General features: G+C 37.1%; 1 protein-coding gene across 1 annotated transcript in view; it reads right to left on the bottom strand.

Moving 5' to 3' along the window:
- The window catches only part of WDR64 (WD repeat domain 64), a 66,497-nt gene that overhangs the window by 32,328 nt on the left and 8,690 nt on the right, over positions 1–25,479 (bottom strand). The window contains exons 6-11 of the mRNA XM_071581089.1: positions 23,599–23,628; positions 19,038–19,145; positions 17,214–17,428; positions 16,559–16,693; positions 14,047–14,126; positions 6,658–6,797 (exon numbers count right to left, since the gene is read on the bottom strand). Of these exons, the coding sequence (XP_071437190.1) occupies positions 6,658–6,797; positions 14,047–14,126; positions 16,559–16,693; positions 17,214–17,428; positions 19,038–19,145; positions 23,599–23,628 (708 nt within the window). The remainder of the gene's footprint in view (positions 1–6,657; positions 6,798–14,046; positions 14,127–16,558; positions 16,694–17,213; positions 17,429–19,037; positions 19,146–23,598; positions 23,629–25,479) is intronic.

Genomic DNA, 25,479 nt, shown 5'->3' with positions numbered 1-25,479 from the left:
ACAATTGGTGTAGCAAGTTTTGTCTTTCTGACTTCCATTGACAACTCCAGTAAGCAAGACATGAAGGTGTAGCTTCCACTCCTCTAGTTGTGAATTCCCACTCTACTACGTGACAGAGAGTGGTTGTTGCTGCTTCACAGCCCTTCAGTACAAGGGCTATGCAGTCAGTCTGGTCTATGCCATTAGTCTTAACCTTCTTGTTTCCACAGAGTGTAAGATCATCTTTCAGATAATGGCCTTTTTCCTGCCACATCTTCTGGTTTAATAGCCCTTGCCCCTAAGAGTGTTTTTTTTTTCCTTCAAAGCTTCCTGAATGCATTCAAACAGTTCTGTAATATGAAAAAATGGAGTAATAAATGCTTCATGATGCAGGACGAAAATAATGGGTGAACTAAGTATAAAGGGGTAACAAAGGGCAGAGTGAAATGAAGGAGAGGAAAAAATAAGTGCAGCAGAGATTTCCCATGCAGCATTTCTTTATCTGAGCTGGAGCATCAGGTCAGTTTTTCATTATATCTCTACCCCACAGATTGTTCTTATATTACCATACACTCTAAAAGTAATTCTTCAGTTGACTGGACCCATTAAAAAGAAAAAGTATAGCAATTTCTATGAACATGGAGTACTGGTATTTGTAGAAAAAAGCTGTAGTGCCAATGTAATAACCAGGCAGATCAAGTACCTTTATATAAGTCTTGCCTTGCCTGGCTTGAAATGTCTAACTCATGTCATAGTTCATTGTCTATCTAGTGTATCCTGAGGATGCTTCTTAGCTCCAAATATGGCACTCTTTAAAGGACTTACATATTCTACCAGCATTTCTCATCAATAAAAAAGATGTTACTTCAGTGCTTGAATAAGCCATATTATTTTACTCTGTAGACCTAACAGAAAAGGTGTGATCATTCCAACAGTGGAAAATACATCACTCATTCCTCTTTTTATAGCTCCCAAATGATACGTATCAATAAAATTACAGTCATAAATCAAGAGAATAGGCTGTTGCAGCCATCTTGGAAAAAATGTTTCCTGAAAACTGGTTTAGTGACTTCTGCAGAATAATTCCAATCAAAGAGTTATATATGTTTGTATTTACAGTTACATACATGAGCTTTTACTTCTATGCCAATAGCCCAAGCTATTACTGCAACGTGCTGACACTTTAGCGAGGAGTCCATATGAAAACTTGATTCCATATTTTGGTGCAATGACATAAAGGATGAGTTAATACCTTCAGACAAATGTAACAGTAATTCTTTTTTGGAAATATTTTCAAGAAAAATATAAGTCAGGACAGAGACACGGCAAGTGTAGTTGTGATGAATGTGGTTCCTGTTGATCTGTGGCATATAATTTAACAGATAATTGTGTTTGCTGGAAATCTCTGAACAAGATTTGGAGCATGTTCCTTATGATTAGGAACACATAGATCATATCAATATTTCAGATCTTCTAGTAAATTCACTTAACTGAACTATTGAAGAAAAAGACATGGCTGTGGAGCGCAGTGGTAAATGAAGCTATGCATGCTGTTACTCCTAAAGTCTTCACAATCTGGAAGCTTAGGAACCACATTACTTTCTGAAGACAGTTCAGTAGCACAGAATTATGGCAATCCCTGCCTTGGCCCTCCTCTCTACCTCAGTGTCACTACTATGGAATTACTAATTTATACAGAAATTATTTACAAATCTATGGCTCTGCCTAATTTGTAGTTATTCTTATGTTAGAAACTCAAGAAAGTAAGTTTAACTTTTATGATAGGAGAATTCAATATTTTTAATAGCTACCTGACAACAGTTTACTGATGGTTTGTTCTTTTAAGAAATCCTTATAATATTGGAGCAAACTCTGTTCTGATAGAAGCTCTGGTTATCCACCTGTGAAACCATAACTTTCTTACTACAGTTGCTTGTGTCATAAATTTATGCATATTTATGCCTGGTAAGAATTAAAAAACTAGACCGGGAAGATGATGCTTTTATCATTTACATATCACCTGATGGAAACAGAAACAAACAATACACAAAATATACAAAAATTTACTGCATTTCTGATAGAGGCCCTGACAGTATAAAGAATACCTCAGTCTGGGAAATACACATCTATGCAAAGAACACAGTGTTTGACCTGAAAGTGCCAGAAGAAATACTATAATCTTTTTTTCTGTTCTATCATTAGGGGGAAAATTTTTCCTAGAGCATTAGACTTTGGTTTGCCTTTATGGTGCTGTTTTGAAGCTTTGTAATTTACATAGCATAAAACTACCTTTTCAATAAGTCAAGAAACTTTTCAATAATTCAAAAAATAGACATAAAGTATAAAATATGTCTGAGCCTTCAAATGTAACAATTATGTAACAAAGATAACAATTAGAAATCTTAATTTAAAAAAGTACTCCCTACTTTTCACTTGTTCTGTAATTTTAGCTGAAAATGGCATGATAAAAAAGCTTTTATTTTAATATGGGTATTTGATATGCTATAGATTAAATTTAGAGAATGTTCAGAAAAAGTACAAATTAATTCATTAATGCTTTTCCCTAGTTCTGCTATTCCGTCAAACATTTAATGTAAAACTTATACAGAGATTTTGTTTCCTTTGGATACAATGCTTCCATGAGATCATTGATATATCTTGAACTTATTTTCAGTGAATGTATATAGGCTGTCCTTCTTTTGTTTGAGTTGACTCCTATATCACAGTTACTTAAAGATGAAAACAAAATACAGAAAACTATTTGAATTTTCTTATGCGAGGCAGATTGAACAGCAAATTGGTCCCTGTTTCTTAGGTGGAAACAACCTATGTGTTTAAAACAATGTCAAAAGTTCCCTGGGAAGTTGCAAACTTTTGTATAATACCTGGTTCTTGTCTATCCAAACATAAAGGGACTTTAACTGGGTTTTAAGCAATCCTGTTACAGCTGAGCACCTCTGTTGTTGGGTATACCATATATCATCTATACAGACTGCAAATTCTTTGAGGCATGGAGTGATCATCACTTTATTTGAAAAGTCTATATTTAGATTTCTCTGTGAGGGATTCCTTCTTTTTTGATATAGTTTTCGCTATGACTACAAGATTTATCTGACATTTAAAAGTCTAGTAATTTATCTCTATTTCTTTTATTTTTTGAGAAATGTAATCTGCCTTATAACTCACTGCATTATTTAAGGACACATAGCTTTTAATTAATATTTTCCAGTGATCTGACTGATGTCATTGGCACAACTCAACTACATTTATTTAAGATCAGGTGTCCACACACTTGGGAGACTTTTAAAATAGATTTTGCTTTCTACTGAATCATCATACTGAATCACAGAAAGGCCAAGAAGGGCCTCAAGAGATCACATTTACTGCTCCAGGGGCTTAATTTTTAGTTGCTTTTCTATAAATATATTGATGTTCATTCATTCTCCTTAAGTCATATCTTATGCCTTATTCTGGTTTTCCTACATGTATAGCTTGCAGGCTATCTGTCCAAACCCTCCTTAATGCTGCAGTAATGTATACCTGTAGTAAAAGTACAGAGTTAACCAACAGAACAGACAGGTATAGATATACAGGAGTGAGGAAGTGGGAAAGGTTATGCCTCCAGGATTATGTGAAGATGGGAAATTTTGATGACTGGTTTTCTGCTAGTGGTACTTTAGAAAGGTGTGGGTCGCTTTAAGAATAGGATTAAAGATGTGAAAATGTGGTATTTACTGGCACCACAATGAGCAATGGTAAGCAATTATAGCAGAGCAGCGGCATGAGCAGGATAAATAGCTCACTAATATTTTTTACACAGGAATCATCACGCCTAGGCTTCACAAACAAAGATCTGGAAAGGGCTCTACCCATGTAGGTGTATCCCTTCGAAACATAAAGCAGTTAAATGCCACCCTGACACCTGATCCTGTCAGATCTCGGAAGCTGAGCAGGGTCAGCCCCGGTTAGTACTTGGATGGGAGATCTCCTGGGAATCCTGTGGGCTGTGGGTTCTAGTCCTGAGGACTTCACTGTCACTGTCATAGAATCATAGAATCATAGAATCGATTGGGTTGGAAAAGACCTCCAAGATCATCGAGTCCAACCCTTGGTCCAACTCTAGTTCATTTACTAGATCATGGCACCCAGCGCCACGTCCAATCTGTGGCCATGGCAGATGAACCTGAGGATTTAAACAATGGGGCCAGTTCTGCGCAGGCTGTGCCTCATCTAAAAAATCCACTGCACAGGCTTGAAGGACACACCCATGTGGGGAGAGCCCTTCCCAAATCTGCCTTCACGAAGCCAAGCCATGATTTTTCACATAACCCAAAAAAATGCAGAGAACCTTTGAAATAGATGGATATCTCAGCTGACTAATTATATTAGCTCCTTATTGATTTATACAAGGTATTTTTCATTGATCATACCTTGAATTTTAATGACCATTCTGAACACTAAATACTTCTGCTCAAGGCCTGCAGCTTTAACCACCCTGGGGCAACTGGGGAATTTAGCATATATGCTCTCTAGTCCATCATTGCGGACATTAATGAAAACATGGAGTACTGCTAAATATTGAAAATATTGCATTGGACCACTCTTGAGAGAGCTCCATAGCCATTCACAGCTAATCCTTCAGGGACTTCTCTTTTATTTTTGCATGTATTTTTAGAAGTTTTTATTCTCTCCTGAACAGTCTCACTTTGACAAATGAGATAAATCACCAGTGCCATGATTCTACCAATAACTTAAAAGAAACCCACCCATTTCCATCAGTATCTTGCAAAATTCTGTTGAAGAAGCATTATTACTGATTTTATTAGTATTCCTGTTCATTGCCAATGGTTTGGATAAGTATGCCTTGTGAAAGACATTGTTTAGAAAGAGATAAATAGTTGAACATGATGTATAGAGACATCAGTGTAAGAAAAACTCCACGTATGGATTTAGTAGGCTGGCAGGCAGAGAGAAGGCTAAAAGAAACTGTGGGCAGTTTTTGCAGGTGATCACTATTGAATGAAGCATTTGGGTAAAGGTTATGTTTTAATTCTGGCAGTTGCCAAAATAATAGGGAAATGTTAATATCTACTGTTGTAACTAATCTTTTGTCATGTTCAGAAAGAAAATAGGTCAAATAGTTCCATTCTAATCTTGCTTCTAAATATAAATTAATTTGGAAATTTTAAGCTAAAACTCTGCCTTTTTATTAAAATAAATGAACTGATAAGCAATTACTATCAAAAGTAGTTACTCAAAAATAGATTCCTACTTACGTTTATAACGTTGTTTTCATAGAATCACAGAATTATTTAGGTTGGAAACAACCTCCGTGATCATCAAGCCCAACCTTTGACCAAACACCACCTTGTCAACCAGATCATAGCACTAAGTGCCAGTCATTTCCTGAACAGCTCCAGGGATAGTGACTCCACCACCTCTTTGCCAGCCCATTCTGATGTTTAACAACCCTTTTTGTGAAGAAACTCTTCCTGGTGTCCAACATAAACTTCCCCTGCCACAGCTTGAGGCCATTTTCTCCTGTCCTTTCACTAGTTGCCTGGGAGAAAAGCCCAATATCCACCATGCTACAACCTTCAGGTAGTGGGAGAGAGTGATAAGGTCATCCCTGAGCCTCCTTTTCTCCAGGCTCCCTCAGCCACCTCTCACAGGACTTACCCTCCAGACCCTTTACCACCTCCATTGCCCTTCTCTGGACACACTCCAGCACCTCAATGTCCTTCCTGAATTGAGGGGCCCCAAACTGGACACAGTACTCGAAGTGTGCCCTCACAAGTGCCAAGTACAGGGGGACAATCACTGCCCTGGTCCTGCTGGCCACTCAATTCCTGATACAGGCCAGGATGCCAATGGCCTTCTTGCCCACCTGCGCACACTGCTGCCTCATGTTCAGCCAGTTGTTGACCAGTACCCCCAGGTCCTTTGACCCCATGCCACTTTCCAGCCATTCTGCCCCTAGCCTGTAGCACTGCCTGGGGTTGTTGTGGCCAAAGTGTAGAACCTGGCACTTGGTCTTCTTGAACCTCATACTGATGGCCTCAGCCCATTCATCTCGCCTGTCCGGATCCTCTGCAGAGTCCTCCTACACTCCAGCAGATCAACTCTCCCACCCAACTTGGTGTTGTCTGTGAATTTACTGAGGGGGCACTTGATCCCCTGATCCAGATCATCAATAAAGATATTAAACAGGGCTGGGTCCAATACTAATCCCTGCAGGACACCACTGGTGACCAGCTGCCAACTGGATGTGGCACCATTCACCACCACCCTCTGGGCCTGGCCATCCAGCCAGCTCTTAACCCAGCAGATAGTGCACCTGTCCAAGCTGTGGGCTGCCATTTTCTCCAGGAGAATGCCATGGAAGACAGTATTAAAGGCTTTCCTGAAGTCCAGACAGACTATATCCACAGCCTCATCCACTAGGTGTGTCACCTAGTCATAAAACGAGATCAGGTTGCTCAAGCAGGACCTGCCTTTCCTAAAAATGTGCTGGCTGGCTGGGCCTCATCCCTTGGTTGTCCTGTATGCGCCCTGTGATCACCCTCAAGATGATCTGTTCCATATCTTTGCTGGGCACTGAGGTAAGGTTTACAGATCTGTGGTTCCCCAGATCCTTCTTCTGGCCCTGTTTCCATGAGGTTCAGAAAAATATTTTACCTTTGCACAGGAAAGGCTGATGACATGTTGATCTTTTTCATTTGTTACAACTTCCACAACACTGTGTTGGTGTCCTAATAGCTTCCCTGTAGGCCTAATATTAACAACAGGATTCCACAAACGAAGGATTCTGTCATTACCTGAAAGAAAAAAATAATATATATATGGGCAGAAAGACTGGTTAATCACTGGTATTACGAATAAGCTTTGTAATGGAGAGCTTACTGTTGATAAGTCTCTGCTTTCATTCATGTTGGCTACTCCCACATGAGAATTTTTCATTCCAGCTTATGTTTCATTGCTTATCCCCAAACATATAATAAAAACACGTAATTGATTAGCCTTTCAAAGCCTTTTTATTTTTCTACAGGCCTGGCAGGGACACTGAATAGAACTACATGGACTAGTCCTATAGGAACAGAATACTTTAGTAGAAATAGAACTGGAGCTCAGATTTTTTCCCTTTAAAAATGTAATTTAGAAAAATGTCAAAACAATTTTTGTACCCACTTAGCCAGATCATGAAGGGATAGCCACCTCTATGGAAACAGATGAACATGCAGAAAGGAAGGTGAATGGGCATGGAAACTGAGGGCAGATAGGAAACAGTAACTGCTGATGACTGAGTCTGCGTCTTGAAGTAAATGAGAATTAGGTATTTATTTATATATATAGTTATTTATTTGTATGTTCAAACACTGAATTTGCCTACAATTTAAGCAATAATCCTTGACCGTGTAATAGATAAATCTTTCAGTATTATTTTGCTAAAAGTTTCAATAAATATTTCTAAACAGAAAGATGCTACAAATGTATTAGTATACTCCTCGGTTTGCAAACACAACTGTAAACACAACTGTACCTAGTGCACTGAAATATTCCATATTTTCAACAGAAGTTTCAAGAGAACATGAACCCAGTTTAAATTTGAGATTAATTAATTTATATTTTAACTTTCGATTCCTGGAAAATATTGCAATTGTATGAATTGTATGCAGTTAAGTTGAACACTCTATTTTAACACACGATGAAAGAAAACAGCCACATTTTATCTAGACTTCAGTTTGAGTTTCAGTTTTCTCTTGGCTTAAATTGAAGAGCAAAAAGCAATAAAACCCACAGACTAGGAAGTATGTGCCCCAAGAGAATATTCATCCAGCTTCAAGACTAAAATGCTCAGCTCAGTTTTGTTAATAATATTCCTTAAGCTTGCTAAACCCACTGCCATTAGTCAGTCCCTCCATCTCTCTCTCCAGAAATCTATTGCTTTTCCTTCTTAATACAGCAAGATTAAGAAACTGCATAGGAGCTGTTTAGCAATACCCTGTCTCCCTTTTTCTTCATTAAACAATATTGTTCCCTCAGTTAAATTAATTCCACTGTTTATGTGGCTTTTCTCTAAATGAGAGAGGGTCATTGGAGGAATGATCTACTCATAAAAATGCTACAACAGAAGTTAATTTTTATTTTTGCCAGCTCATTTCACAAGTGTGACTGAGAATTCAAGTATGCAAACAGCTGTACCAACACGATGGAGGGAGAACTTCTGCAGAGGAAGGGAAAGTCATACAGCTGGCTGGCTGTAACTTCAGGAGGAACCAGATTCGTTTTCAAGGATCTTCAGTAATACCTACTCTAGATAACCTGTATATGTTGTAAGCGCAACAGGAAGTAGCTCAATGGGTTATAACTGCACAAGTGGTTTATGAAGCCCTTTTGGATGGGCAAACTGCAGAACAAGGTAGGTCCCTGCTCACCTCCTCAGATGTTGTGCTAGGCTGTCCTAGATATGTCCTGCAAATTAGCAGAACCCTTGTGACCAGGTCAGTATACATTATTGAGAAATAGGTCCATGGGAGTAAAACTCAGTTTGCAGACCTTCCACGAAGTCAATGGGAGGACACAAAATACAGTAGACAGAAGTCGCCAGTGAGATGGATAAGATCAATTGTAATGTCAGAGGAAACAGACACTGCTTCAACAACACTCCCATTCACAGCCCCACATGGAAACTGACATGTCTTAAGATACTGGTGAACTAGGTAGAAGCTGCTGATGGTATCTGATCAATCTGAGTACCTGCTTGCTGCATTTTTGAGGAACAGAATCTCTCTTAGTCTTCCTAATTGCTGTGTTTACATTCCTGAAGTGACATCATATGATTGAAGGGGAGGATAGTGCCCTTTAATTGTGGCACAGAGAGTTTCTTTTAAGAGTAGATTCACTAATATATATTATTTACTTCAGATATTATCAGGAAGAACAAGTGACATTAGGAAAGAAAACCTTTCCTAGATTAAAAGTACTGTTTGTTTTTCATGTGAAACAGTGCATTTATTTTAGTTCCTTTTGCTGATGTGCAGATAATGGTAGATTTTGTTATAGTAGATGTGCTCTCTTTCCTCTTTCTGGACTAATGCCAGATTGGCCCTAACATTCACTGCTTCACTGGAACATTTCCTGGAACATTTATTCTCTCTGTGCTTGAAATATGCCTCCACGTTTCAGAATCCTGACACAGAAAGCGTGGGTATTAAACACATTCAAGAAAAGCTTGAAAATGATGATCTGTCTACATATGCAACGGCAATTTTTAAAGATTTTGTTAAATTAGTAATTTGAATCAAAATGGCCCTAGTTCAGTGCAGTCCCTTCCAAGATGAATAATTATAAAAAGCAAATGTTTAGGGTTTTTTTTTAAAGTCAGATTCTACAACCACAGCTCTATTCTAGCTATATGTTATGGACTCCAATACCTTCCTTGAACACGTGATGCTTTGTCAAACTGTCTCTTTCTTACACAGTTTTGTATTTTACGTGGTATTACAAGTCTCCTGAGATGTCTGCATTTCAGCAGTGTTGAAACCCATTTAAGAACAATAACATTTTTGAATGGAGAAATACTAGGCTTAGCTTGACATCTTCTGATAGATATGAAATTAAAAATATAACACCTGGTTGCATTCTAATCTGCTACTCTCATGCAGAAGAAGTCATCCTTTAAAATAACTTGTCATTCTTTCAAGTCTGTCCTTTAGATAATCTTGCCTTATAATATCTGAAAAAGCCCTTCAGAACAGTTAGACATCCAATAAACTAGCACAAATTCAAATGTTTGTCATATTGACAAAGGTCTAGGTGTTTTTTACTTTATGCTCTCTTGTCTTTGTATATTCTTCTTAAATTTAGACTGCATCATAGAAAAAAGTTTGCTATGCTTCTGAGAGCTAATATTAAAGGAGTTCTGGGATGTGATTTCTACAACTAGATTCCCAGGAATTCCTGAAAATGTGCTTTGCTTGTTCCACGAATTCACAAAGGATACTGAAAAAGCACAGACGAATTCCTTCTGTCAGTCCTAAACTGTTACTGCTAGATTTAGAAATCACCAGTTTTTCTTCTGCTTTGCTCACAGGAGAACAATAGCCAGATCTGAAGAAATGATAGGGTTAGAAGTTGATGAATCATTTAAAACTGATCATCTCCTGCTTTTATGTACATACCTAATTTGATATTAACTGCAGTTGTTTCCTGAGGTCATGATTGAGACATAGCTGGAGTTGAAATGACTACAGACTAAGAAGAATACCATGTTGCTTTGCCACTCAACAAAATATTAATGCCAAATGCTACACAAAGAAGTTATTTTAAACTATTGTGGGCTCTATATTTTAGGCCACTATCAGGCTTTTTATCATTTTACTGGTTGAAATCTAGCTTTTAGCATAAAAAGTGAACTCAGAACTAGGTTTGATTTTATCTTATTCATAATTATAAATGTCAAATATCTGGAAGACAAAATGAGGTTGTGTCACATTACTGACAAACTCATGAGCATAATAAAAGACAACTAAATAAATGATGGAAGAGTAAGGACGTTAAAATATGACTTTTTCAATAGTCACTTCCCACTGTAATAATACATCACAGTATGCACAGTATGCTATAAACATCTGGCTAAATAACATTAAGCTGGGGCTTAGTAAAATGGTTAGCAGGTTTATCCCTGCTGAATACTTCAGAAGCTAGCCTGCAATCAAAGGTTGGATTTTTCTTTTAATTGCTGAATGTGACATATAAACATAGCTTTAACAAATGCTTGCACTTTTCACAGAGAAATCTATATATTATGATTCCTGAATTATTTACCAGTTCTGGTCTTTGATTTTTAGGCTATATTACAGATACAATTGCAGGCTTCCTAATTAACAATACTATGTCCATTTAAAAAAGTTTAATTCTCTCATTAACCAGATCATCAATATGTGTTTCTCATCCAGTCAAGAGACAGAGATGACTTTTAAGATACAGAGGCAAACCTAGTGTGCTCTAGCCTGACAGTGTGCTGTGCCATTTTGAGCAGCCTATTCTACTAACAGAGCACAGAATTCTAAAGCTCAGCTTTTTAAGGCTTTAGTAGATGGATCTCTCAAGACCTGGAGCATTACTCTAAATTCTGGGTGCAGCTTCATAGGCCTAGGCTGGTCTAACTTCACAGTGAAATTGAAAAAGACAATCCTGCCCTGTCTTTCTTTTTCACTATGCATTTCCACTGGCTCCTGTGACTCTTAGTAATCCAGGCCAGGAATCATTTCCTTTCATATTCAAGGGAAGCAACAGAGATAAACTCTGGGTATGAGGTATGCCTTTTAACAGGAAGACAAAGGCTGGTGGGTGAACAAGGAAGACAGGATTCCAACTCAAGGGTATGTAAATATTACAAATAGATGGGAAGATTGTTTGAAGTAAGTAAAAATACTTATACTTTTTCAAAAGCATCATTACACAGTCCTTGAACACAATATTATCAAATTTTTCGCATGTTGCCCATGCTTTCTGTACTTTTGTGCAGGGAAAGCAAAGACAAATTAAAATTTAGTGTTGAGAAAACTCATCTGCTCCTAAAATATTCTGAGTAGGTAGCTATTTAAATGGGATAGGATGTTCTGCATTCCAAGCCTATCATCCAAACATCATAGACAAATATGCATTCTATTAACAAATTTCAAGCTCCATTTTAAACTGAGGAGAATATTTCTTTCTGCAACTGCCACCACTCAGAAGACTCTTCCAGAGGATTACTGCTCTGATTTTTGCTCTAAGAGACATGAATGATATTCCTCGTTAATTTTCACTTTGCTTGGTTAGAGAAAATATACTTTAATCTCTGCACAATGGTTTTAGTCTCTATGTGGTAGGCTTCTCCTGCTCTTTTTCCATATGCAACTAATCTTTCTCAAATGTAGTTCATATCAACCATACAGTGGATTCCAATACAACTGTGAAGCAAGATAATAAGCAGGTACTCCCAAAATGCCAGGCAGTCAAAGGATTGTAGGAAAATTTATTTCCAAAGTTGAGAGCACTAGACTTAAAGAACATTAACCATAATAGCATTTCAAACACTGGGCCTGACAAAATACCCCTTCCCTATTCTCACGGCTTTTATCATGCCTGGCCCCCACTCTGTGGGGGCCTTCAACAAGTCTGCAAGGACTTATCTTTTTCTCATACCAGGGAGAGTTTCTTTAGAACTCTGGAGGAGAAAACATCTAAAACTGTCTTTGAGAAAGATGCCTCTTCTAGGCAGGAGAGTCTTCATAAGCAAAACCAGCTCTAATTTCCTTGCCATAAACCACCTGGAAGGGTCTTCTGTCCTTGCAACAACATAAGTTTATACTAGTGTCACATTCATAGAAGTTAATTCTTTGCTACCTGCAGAACAGATATTTCCACAAACACAGCAAGTATTGCTGCATAATTGTCCTATTCCTTTTATCTGCCACAAACGTTTACTGCTGGCCACTGACAAAGAAAGGACAGTGGATTAGGCAGACATTTGGTCTGGCCAACCTCATTTATTCTTATTTTCTTAGGAAGTTTATCCAGCTTTTTATCTTTTGCTATTTCTGTTACAACAATTTTCAGTGTGTAAAAGAAACTTCTACTGTATGGCCAAACTTCGCGAACGAAGATTTGGGAAGGGCTGTCCCCCCACGTGGGTGTGCCCTTCCAGCCTGCGCAGTGGATTTTAGGTGAGGCTCAGCATGCACAGAACTGGCCCCACCGTTTAGGTCCTGAGGTTCATCTGCCACGGCCGAGCGAGCTTGGACGGTGCCAGTGAAGTCCTCAGGACTAGAACCTACAGCACCCGGCATTTCCCAGGAGGTCTCCCATCCAAGTACTAATCCGGGGCTGACCGTGCTTAGCTTCTGAGATCTGACGGGATCGGATGTCAGGGAGGCATTTAACTGCCCTAAACTTCTACTAGTTCCTGTGTAATTGACCTTTAGTCCCATTCAGACACTTTGTCTTGGTTATATTACTACAGTAAAATCCTCCAATTCTACTTGTAGGAAATACTATTCACATTTTGTTTTATAGGACCTCGTTACTTTATGTCATCAGTAAATTTCTCCAGAAAATTCTTCAGAATTTTAACTAATAACTTTTCTATAACTGTATTCCTTTTCCTTTAAATCTTGCATCTAGAAAATCAATAGAACCATCTGATATTTATTTTGATATCTGTCATGGTTTTCCCCTTGGTAAGCCGTTACAGTTCAACATGAATTGCATTATTTCCCACATCTAGTCTTTTCTTTGTTTTTCAAATTTATTTTCCTGTTGTGTATATTACCACGGCTGGACAGCAGAACCTTTGCTACTTTTTAGTTCTTGTTAAATACAGACATAAGAATTGCTATGCTTATTACTGCTATTTTTGACACAGTTTTAAGCAAAACCCTCATACTGAAGACTTGCAGAAAGGCAGCATAAATGTCTCTCCAGAGCACCACCCTGTCAAAACAGAATATGCAAACAAATGCTTCCATACTGTAGATATATTTCTGCTGCATCAAATATGACAGGGAGGAAAGGGATCTAAGAGTCCTATTCCTACAGTCTGCTTTGGGAAAAAGAACAAACAGTAACACTTTGGGGAAACATGACTGGAGAGAAGACCAACAGAAAGTATTAAGATGGGCCAATGTGAATGCTTAAGATAGTAAAGGATGGCCAAAGAGTAACAGCATTGGAATCCCTGCTGATAGTGCAAGGAATAAGGTATATAACCTGGCTAAAACAGTCACCAGTGTGACTTGGAAAGGTACCTTAGAGTAGTTTAACACAGTTTCTCCTGTTCTATTGTATAAATGATACCTGAATCAAACTCAAATGTAGCCCTTGAGAGATTCCTGTCAGGAAGTGTGTCTTTTCAGAGAAAGGCTTTCAGCAATTAAAAGCAAGACATCTGTTTTGTACAATTTAAGACAGAATCCATTATTTAAATTCTTAAGACACTAACTTAGCTGTGTATTTCATCTTATTTAATTGGAAAAAAAATTCACAACAGCACAGTGTCTTGAAAAAAATTACAATACTTACCTCCAGTGACAATGACTTTTGCCTTTCTACAGTAAGCAAAGGCATTGACTCCTTTATGGACAGAAAATTCCCTCAGTGGTCTGCAATCATTAATACAACAATTAATGATGTAAGAAGCATTAGGAAAATACAATCTACAGGCATCCCACCTTACTTTTCTAGTATATAGAATAGCTGCAGGAATAATGTATACAATCTCCTGTTAAAAGCAAATTGATTTATAACAGAGACTTACAGTGATACCAGCATCAATGAAAGAGGAACACAGGAACATGATGCACTTTCCATTAAAGAAATAAATATCCAATTTTACACCTGAGTCCTTTAACAGGCAAACTCCAAGCAGACTTCTAAAATGGTAGCTGCTGCCAAAGTAAGCCTGCACATGTCTGTGTGCTTAAAGCAGTTCATCACTGAGGAAAAGTACCAAAACAATGCCTTTGCCTGTTTCAGACATGGAGGTCTTGATGTTACATTACTAATAATGAGTGACTATTTTACTGATTTTTGGAATCAGAGATAGCATAGTTAGCACCTGTCACCCCCAGGAAACAATGACTGCCTGAGTAAATAAGTTATACAGAACTAAATAAGTAGACATTTAATGTTTTCTTTGAAATTCAGACAAGTATTAGTGCATTTATTCTGGGCTAAAGAGTAACCATTAATTTTAAAACCATAAACTGGGGTGACAGTAAATTTGACAAAATACTCTGGAAACCTTAAGGATTAATGAAAGAGTTTGTTTTTTCTAGGCAGGTGTAAATAAAAGGCGATCTACTCCCTGTTACTTAGAGGGAGAAAAGCTTTTTTCTCCAGAGCTCTAACAGAGTCATTTTTTTATGTCATAAAATAGCAATTAATTGATTTAAATCTATGATTAACATGTCTCCTGGGGGTTTGTCACCATTTATACTTCCATATAACTGTTCATTAGCTCTTTAATCAACCGTCTTGATATTCTTCCAAGATCAGTGGCAGTAAGGGATTCTGGCACTGTGAAGTCCTGCCCAAGCCACAGCCTTGCAACAGAAGCACTCTGTGATCATATCCACACCTCCCTTTTTTCAGATACTTTAGAAGAAAAGATTGTAGCTGTTCATCAGCCTTTATCAACAAAGAAACTTAAGTCACATAAGTCACGTAGGAGAGAAGATATATTGCATCCCTCTTCAAGTACAATAACAGTTCCTTGTTGCAAAGTTAATTCGGGAAATTTTCTTTCATTAGAATCAGTAAGTCATCTATATGAACAATCATTACTTAATGGAATGAATATTTCAAAGTGATTTGATCCACAGATACTTTTTAGTGCTATTAATTTCATTTTAACAGCTATTTAATTTTTCAGTTGCCTCAATATTTAATTTCATTTACCTGCTCTGTGAAACTGCTTAGAGATATGTATTTATTGCAGTAAGAGACACAATTATAGCCGGTGTGAAATGAAATAGACCTACCAAGACATCTGCAGTTAAATACCTGTATTGCAAACAGTGTATGGTGGTAGCATATACTCTTAACTAGTTTTGGCTCTGCAGACGTAGTTTTCTTTCTCCTCTAATTAATTATATTTTTCCAAAGCTCTCAATAAAATCAAAATGGATTTCTTAGCTTTTCAGCTACACAGTATGTGACTTTGGACAAGCTCTAAGTGTTTCATATTTCACTTTCCCCATCCTCAATAGACATGCAATACTCATAAAACCTGACATTACTGGATTGTTTCAAGAATTACTACACGAGTATTTATGGCCTGTGTTATACAAGAGATAAAAAAGATGATCACAACTGTTGCTACTAGCCTTAAAAATATTTTAATCTCTGGATATACCTCAAAAAGGAATTTTGAAGCTGATCTAATATTTACAAGGTTTTTATATATTTGAATGAAAAGTTCTGTCTTTATGTTATTTCCAGGTCCTTTTTACATCAAAATGCATTTGTGTTATTTAACTGGGCTATAAACTTTTCTAAATTCACAGACTAATAAGGCTTGGAATCAGCTGTAGCGCTTATAGGCTGTATCAATGGACTTGGCACAAATAAGGAGGCCATAACCTCTCTCCTGATGCAGAGTAAAACCATCTCACAGCTCTCAGAATAAATTGGTTTAGTCTTGAGTAACTCAAATTTGTGCAAATGAAACTGTAAATGAAACTCAGTTGACTATATTTTTGTCTGGATATAAATGATAAATTAATGGATCCATTATATACATGGAACAAAACTATTTTCTAAGTACAATCAGCCTGCTGAGGAGAAGTTGGAGTAGACAACACTGTCAACACACCATTTTTAAGGGTTATGAGTAATGAATATATATCATCTCCGATATCAAAAGCTAACAAAGATATTCAAGCATTTCAATAACTATATTTTTGTTTCTACTAACAATGCATATAGAAAAGACAGATTCAATACAACAGGATGGCATCTTTCAGGGAACTTATTTCTTGCAGAGTTACAAAGCAAAAGGTCTGTTGTTTTCTAGAAGATGTCATATACTTACAGGTTGTCCTCTAGACGCTTTATGTCATCCAAAATAAATGAACGAAGGCTGTCTGCAGAGCACGATCCAAAACATTTTAGGGCAGAAATATACTTAACTCTCCCAACCCAGTCATCATGTAGCTTGCGTTTGACACTAGGGATATAAATGGAAACATTATAGGGCTGTAGTAGCACCTAATGCAATATGCCCATGGGTGGACAGGCATTGTGTGAGTCAGGCTACACACACAAACAATGGTAACATTTCATATGCAGGGCAGATACAGAACCACTCTTCCAGCTCAAAAGCAAGCAGAGCTAAAGTTAGGGTTGAATCATGCCCTTCTCTAGTCACAATTATGCTTCCACCTAATCAGACACAATAGAGCTGTTCTCTAATCAAACTGCATAACAGAAACTGTAGATTCTCCCCTGGAATTTTATTCTCCATCCTCACTGCTGTAAGATCTCTTGTAAAATTTTCTACTGAAAGTGATGGCATTTCCTTCACATGAAAAGAAGCCAATTATACTTACTGCAGTTTGAAAAATTATTTTCTTTGGTTAGATGAGATTCATTTATAAACACAAACTAATCCTCTATTGAGGGCAGATAAAACGCAGGTTAAAAAAAACTAATGAAAGACTGATAATATATTATCATAAGCAACTTACATGTTAAAATTTTCGGAGTCCAAGACCCGGAATTGTGATTCGTTTTCAGTATTATATTGTTTCATTATAAAGTCATCGCTGGTCATAGTAAGCAGGTAAACATAACCCTTATTATCTCCCATTAAGATAGTGTCCTTAGCTGGCTGATCTGACATAGTCACCGTGCAAACACAGAGCAGACAGTTTTTCATTGGTTTGATGACAAAGCAATTATTCTGTGGAATATGGTAAACAATTTATTAGATATTACACCACGGCCCATAAATTGACTGAGTCTATCATGCTTATCTAATTACATCAGCATTCAAATCTTGACTTTGTTTTTTCAAGCTGCCCCTGTGATAGCTGTTTCCTGGTATCAGAAACCCATGGAAGATCATCACCAAGCGGAGTTAATACCAAACTCTAAGAGTTTCAGCAAGGTTTGATTTCAAAGGTAGCTCTTTCTATTTCAGTGAAGAAATAATTATTAAAAATTTTATGATCTCATCATAAGTGGGATCGTGCATTTGCTAAGACTGTATGTGTTGACCTGTTCAAAAATAAGAGGCTGTCTACAAGAAAATTGGAAATAGCCAAATTAAAGAATTATTCAGACCACAAAATACAGCAGTAAGACACAGGGAGAAATTATATGAGAGTCCTAATTATCCATACAGCTTGGGAGTGCTAAGTGCACTTATATGGGCAGGTATTTCAATTTTTGAAGCACAGAGATAGTGGGAATCAATACAGTTGCAAGTCACTGTCATATTTTGCCAGACTGAGAAGGCCCAGGAATGTGATTTTTGGGTCATCTGCATTATATTGTTTTAGTGGCTCTACTGCCTGACTCCATCTGTTATTTGATTAAATCATCCTTGCCAACCTAAACTGGGAACTGTTCGCGTGCCATAGGAATTAACTGCTTCAATGCTGTCCATGTAGCATGGAAACATTAAAGAGACATAATATGGATACAGAACTGTCTATATATTATTTCTGTGGGCCTGAAAGAGAGTTGCTCCTATTCACCAACAGGACACCTGCAGATCTCACTGATGTAATGACTGGAGGGAACATGGAGAATAATGGAGTGGAGAATACATTTTTGAGACTTCCTCCCAGAAGTCCCATTGAATTTACAAAAATATTTACATTGACCTGTCTGAGCTTGGGTAGCAACATTCTGATATTGAAAATAAATGAAAAAGTTAAATCCTAAGACTTGATCTTATCATAAAAATATTTACTTTGCTTCTCTGCATCATCTCAGCTAACTCAGAATTTCTGAGAGAAGAAAAAGCTAAGGTTTGAGTCAGCAAAAATTTTGTTTTGTAATAAGGCATTCAAGAAAACTTTAAGAGTTTGGACATATGCTATCAACATCAAAATTTTTTTGCTCTTAGCCCTGAACAAAATACCGGATTTGAAGAAATATTTTCTCTAAGTCAGGAAGTTACCTCCTTGGAAAACCTGTCCCCTGATTCTTAATAGATTCTGAGCAATATATCTATATATCCATGCACACATATCACATATACTGGTGCACACATATGCATTAGATACACATAGAAAATAAATTCTTTGGGGGTTTATTTGCAATGTAATACAAACTTTTCCTTTTTCTCCCAAACTTTTAAGACACTTTAATAATCTCATTTGATGTGAAAAGGGTATTCCTTCTTTAGTATAAATTCCACTTTTCACTGAGTTCCTACAAAGACACAAGTTAAAAGCCTTCATCCTATTAGACCAAAGGAATGTGAATATATACCAAAAAAAAAAAAAAGGCTGATAACTTTTCAGGCGTCATTTTAGCATTTGTCTGATCTGTCATAATACCTTATTCTCATCTGATTTATAGTCCCAGACAATAATTGTACTTTCAGTTACAGCCACCACATATTTCAGCTGAGGCAGGAAATCACATCCAGTGATCCAAGAAGTATCCTGATGAAAATAAAAAGAATACCTAAAAAAGGATTTTCTATCATGTAAGTACATATTTTAAACCACTTTGCCATAAATCCCACATACTCTGCACTAGCACCTGCTAGATCTAGTCCTGCTGAGAGTTCTAACTCTGGAAATAGCTCACACATGAAGTTGCAGAGGCACCAGGTTCAACCTCAGTTATCAGTGACTCACCTCAGAGACATGAATGCTGCATATGAGAGGACAAAATACACATAGACTGCTACTTGAACTGTAATGACACTCTATAAAAGAACTCAGAGCACAGGAAACTTAAGCTAAAACATCCATAGTAAAGCAGATTAAATTTTTACCTGGATACAGTTTAGTTTGAAAAAAAAGAAAATTAAAGGCAGTCGAATGTCAGCTTTAATAGCAAAATCTGTAATAAAGTGCATGTTTATTTAAATAAGTAACTTGTACTAAGTAACTTTAATTCTCCAATAGGTAACTCACATATTTAAAAATATATACATCTGCCCATATTTTAACCATTTTTCAAGTATACCTCAAATTATATAGCTATAAATGTAAAAAAATTTCTTTTGCAAAATATAAGATTAGACTCAAATTCACTACCATACTAGCCAGAATTTGGGGGGAGGTGGTGGTGTTGAAATATTAACAGCTGTTTGACTTTTTCCCCTCAAAATGTAATGTACCTTTCTAAATGAGAGTGCAATTGAAACCTAATATACCTTATTTGCTATGTCTGCAATGACACAATTTTCTACTACTTTAAAATAATTTAGAACATCTATAAAAAAACACTGACTGAAATATATCTTTTTTTCCAGACTAAAATTACAAAGAAACTTAAACAGCTGTTATTGCAGTTTCTCAAGTAAGCTATATCCATCTGTAACCTTTAGAAAGCTTAGTTCCAGTAGAAGTAGTTGATAAACAGGTTAGACAGGGACCTGACTTGCTAAAGATACAGTTCACATCCACAAAGTGAATTCAGAATCAAAAGAACTGAAGACAGCTGCTGATGCTTCTACTTCTATTTCTATTGTTGCACACAATATTGATTTTGCTGTTAGTGTAAAGGGTCCAAAATCCTGACAGAAGGTGTCAACACTCTATTGCAGTAAAAAGCTTCTCCTTCCTAGTGGTCTGTGGACAAGTGGTAATACATATACAAGGACTTCTTGTGCCATTTTCTACAATAAACATGTGGAAAATGTCAGTCCAGGAGAGGCCTTATGGATTGGTTGGTAATTCTTACAGAAGAGTTTGTTAACTGTGGCTTTTTGGGGTCCTTACAATCGTATCAGATAACAATGACTAACTAGTGTGAAAAAGGTGATTTTACACTTGTAATTAAGCCTCTATTTTGTCGTGTTGGTGTGTGGTGATGCAATCAAAGTAATAGCTTTCAGCTTTAGGCTATAAGAATTTGTCCCAGTTCAGCAAGCCGGGACCAGTTTATCACTGTGTGGGTGTGACCAAAGCTGTGTATTTTAAACCTTCTATGCCATTTCCCATGAACTGTTAACAATGGACCATTTGCAGCAGCTGCCCAGGGCACACCCGACCCCTCAGGGTGTGAGCTGGGTGTGAAAGACACCTGTGAGATAGGAGCTGTGATAACTCCCTTTCAGGAAGTTGTTAGCACCTTCACACCCAGCCTGAGGTGTCATGTCTGCTAATGGCCATCAATGATTCCAAATATGCCATGACTCACAGAGTGAGATTACTCATTGCGTAATTTCCTGCCCTGGGGGAGGTACTGGGTGGTCCCACCTGGACCTGAGGGCATATAATCTTGGGGGTTTGGGGACTTGGAGGACCACTTGTTGGATCCAGAGGAGGACCAGAACCTCAACAGGACTGCGACCATCATTCTCGACCAGACTGGAACCACCATCTGTACCAACAGGTTTTTCACCTCCTTTTACTTTGGACTCAGAGGGAACCACGTGGGTCTCAGCACAGGAGCTAACAACCACTGTTGTGTTTGTGCCCCAGAGTGCTGGGTTACACTTCTGGATTTTGTGGGTTAAAACCATTTTCTCTTTGTGCTATTGCATCTATTGTAATATTTTTATTAAATTGTAACTCTGACTTATAATCTCTCTCGTGGTGGGTTTGTTTCTCCTGCCAGTTTACCTTTAAACCAGCACAGAATTTCTTTTCTTAGCGCTGCCTTACTCAACAGGCAAACAAGGCAGCTGCACCAGATCAAGATCAACCTTTTCACTATTTCCTTATTCCAGCCTGTCACTCAAAGGCTTAGTCTTTACTCCCTCATTTCCAATACAGTTTCTGTTTCACTTTGACTCATCCATTGGATCTGTTCTTGATTTTCTATGGCATATTTAAAAGACATTTCATTTGCATTCTTTGAGAGAAGTGATTTGTTCACAACCAGTATTATCATCATCATTCAGTGATGATTCTATGCTGAGTACTATTTTTAGGTGTCATCTGGACAATTGCTAAACCATGCACTCTAATGGAGCTTTTTTCAGTGTCATATTTGAAAACAGAAAGTTTTAAGTATATTATATTTATGCCTCTACTCTTTTCACTCAGTCACATAATCTTATCAAGAAATGAAATGAGGTTTTCTTGAAGCAATCTTTCTACATAATATCCCTGTAACAAAACAGTAACTGTTCCGTACCCAAAGTTCATGTTCCATTTATACAATAATGATGCTACAAAAATTCTGATAGCTGCAGTCCACTGGATTTTATTTCTAGCACTACTATGCTGCACAGTCTTTCTGGCTCAATATCCTGAGGGCCAAGATTTCTGTCACTCTGCTGAATAAGTCTTTATTCTGAAACACCTTAAGAATGAGAACACTGAAATGAAGAAAGCATAGGAACATAAGGATTGCTGCAATCTGTTACCCACCCTCTACATACATCATTGACTAGCAATGGATGGAAAGCTTGGAGTCTGATAACTTATCTCTGAATAAGTCCTTTAGTCAGTTCCTTACTTTATTTGCATGAAGATGCACACAAATAAATAGCTTCATCAATTAGCTATTGATGCCAGTATTGATGATGATGTTAAAACAGCTGAAAGTGGCATAATAATTGTAGTGAGAAAAGAATGGAGTTATTTCTGCAGATCAGAAGAAGAAAAATTTAAGACCTGCAGGAAAAAGTTAGCGTTCTCTGCTTGGCTATTCAGGAATTAATCATAAGCTATTATTCATAATTGTACATTATGACCATTTGGTCTTCAACTAGCATAGTTCACCACGTCTTTAATAAGTAAATGGTGGGGAATGATTTACACTCACATAATATATTGTCCTTTGATTTTTAATAAGCATTTAGATAAAAGATATTAAGATGCAAAGCTTCAGTTTTAATAAGCATGCTTTACATTAGGAAAACTGTGACCAAATTCTAGAGATAAATCTTTCAAAGAATCCCCAAGGTAATAAATTTAATTGCATCATACATTTCAACTGTCTGGAAAGTGGAATTTATTATCTCAAAGAAATTCAGAAATTTATTTCATATCAATCTGGGATAAAGATACAAAATTTCAATTTAAGAACAACATAGTTGTCATGAATATTGTGTTCTGTAAGCATCAAGATCTTTTAATAACCATCAAAAAGTTCAGGAACCTGAAGCCCAACAGAAACCATTTCAATTCAATTTTCAGTGCAGTAGTTAGAGGAAAGATGAGAAGATATTTAATTGAACAAGGGCACGACTATTCAATGGAAACACTTCAGTAAGAATATTAGCTAAAAATGCCCAATCCCTAAGACAAGACAGAGCACAAAGCAGAAGAGGATAATTTTTAACTAAGCCATCTGAAAACTTCATAACTCACAATAGTAGGGCCTCTGGCCTGGAGAACTTATATTGCATTCTAGAGCTTCCACTGTATGTAAGAGATAACAAAATGCACTGCCTCCTAGTGCAAGATACTTACATGAACTTTTAGAACATTTCACTTTGCTAAGACTGATGTCTCTTGTCTGCAGGTCATCTGAAGGAAGTTTATTACCTAAAATCTGCAGTGATACTCCCAGGGTAAAAACGAGGTTTTAATGTATATACTGTGTAACCAATCATCTACCTGCAAGATGTAGTACTTTTTTTCAATACCAAAATTATAGTTATTTCAATTTTACAGTGACAATTGAAGTGTTGCAGTTTAAAAGAAAATGTTCTGGCAAGGTAATGGGTAAAGGACAGTTTGGTAAAAGGAGCAGCATTCATCTGAGGTGTCACTTATCAGAGGAAAATCAACTGTTCCTCAACTGTTTCTATAACTGAAAGGACTAAATTGAACCTATTTGACCTATAGCACCCTATGATAAATCAAGCAGAAGTCTTGAAGTTAGAAATGGCACCACAGTAATGCTGAGTTTTTAATTATTTCAATTTATTACCTGCCGATTTTTAATTAAAATTATTCAACAGGAAGGAGAAAAAAAAGAACTTACTTCAATATTGATTGTTGCCACAACCTTCATCTGATAAAAAACAAACAAAAAAATTGTAACAACTCAGCAATTAAATCAAAAGTCTAAACAAAGTCAGCTCTTCTCCTCACAGGCAGATCAGAACAATAGTTGCTAAGTGAAAGTGTACACAGTTAAGATCTGAGAAACATCTTTAACCTGCCTGCTGTCTGTTCCCCTATATATAGTGAAGAATTTAAAACTTCTTTCTCTCACAGTTCTTTCATGGTTTCTTTGTTAGTTTGTTTGATTTTTGTTTTTTTTGTTTGTTTGTTTGGTTTTTTTTACATTGAGATGCTAGAGCGATCAAAAGAACCAAGAAACTAGGATCGAAGCCTTTCTTCCTGTGGAAGTGAGATGCCCAGTGTCATTAAGGACAGTGCCTGAGCAGAGTTAAAAAGTATTGTTAATCAAGAGATGGATACCATGCACTGTTACCAGACTTGGCTTTAACTACGGTAACATTTACTAGAGCATGTCCTTAAGGCTGCCTACTCCTACAGGTATTGTGCGCTGCTCAAGGCAGCAACCATATCTGAGAACCTGAGAAAGGTGAATGTCTCATATTCTAGAGTAAACAGGAAATGCGTGATGGTGTAGAACTGCATGCAGGTATTGAAGCATATTAAGTGCACATTTGTTACAGAAAGAAATGCTTAGCCCTCAAATAGAATCATAGAATCATTAAGGTTGGAAAAGACCTTTAAGATGATCAAGTCCAACTATAAACCTAACACTGCCAAGTCCACCACTAAATCATGTTCTCAATTGCCACTTCTACACATCTTTTAAATACGCCCAGAGTTGGTGACTCAGTCACTTCCCTGGGCAGTTCCAATGCTTGACAACCCTTTTGTTAAAGAATTTTTTCCTAATATCTAAATGTAATCCTCTCCTGGCTGTTTTCTCTTGTCCTGTTGCTTGTTATATGGGAGAAGAGACTGACCCCCATGTAACAACCTCCTTTCAGGTGGTTGTGGAGAGTGATAATGTCCCCCCTGAGCCTCCTTTTCTCCAGGATAAACAACTCCAGCTCCTTCAGATACTCCTTGTAAGACTTATGCTCTAGTGCTTTCACCAGCTCCATTGCCCTGGACACACTCTAGCACCTCAATGTCCTTCTTGCAGTGAGGGGCGCAAAACTGAACATGGTAGTCAAGGTGCAGTCTCACTAGAACTGAGAACTTGCTGGTCTACAAATGAGTATTTCTTTGTCTTTGCTTCAGTTTCTGATAGATGTGTAAGAGAACATGGGATTTCTTGTTACAGCAATCAGGATTAACAAAAATCTCCAAGCCCTCTTTTAGGAAATAATGAGATTCACTAGCAATTTATATAATGGATGATGGAAGCCTGTCACTGGTGAAATAGGAGATGATCTTGAAAGCTATTTTGATGTACACAGGCTAAATTAAGCATTCTTAATGCCATCTAACATGGCTGACACTAATCATTTGCTGATAAAAAATCTGATTAATTCTTATTTAACTGAAGTTTAATGGATCGATAAGCAATGATATGGCTTGCAGTCTCATTATTGTTCTTACCTTATTTGTGAATAAGGTTTTTTCCAAAAGTTTTTAACTATTCTCGGTTTCTACTCAGCATCAAATAAAAATTTCTCATCTAGATTTGTTAACTGACTCCAAGAATATAACATAACCATTAAGGAAATTGTCAAATTATATTTGCTTTCCAAAGAACAAAGTGAAAAACAGTGTTGATTTTCAGGAAAGTTTCTTTGCACTGGACATCAATTTAAACCAGGATAAATGAACAGAATATATCCTTTTCTCTTCCTCCACATGTACTTTTCTTACTATTTAAATGCCCTAGTAGTGGCACAGCTAAAAATCTGTGTTA

Source organism: Pithys albifrons, chromosome 2 (assembly GCF_047495875.1).
Source record: "Pithys albifrons albifrons isolate INPA30051 chromosome 2, PitAlb_v1, whole genome shotgun sequence".
Lineage (NCBI taxonomy): Eukaryota > Metazoa > Chordata > Aves > Passeriformes > Thamnophilidae > Pithys > Pithys albifrons.
This window is presented reverse-complemented; position numbering and strand designations above follow the sequence as displayed.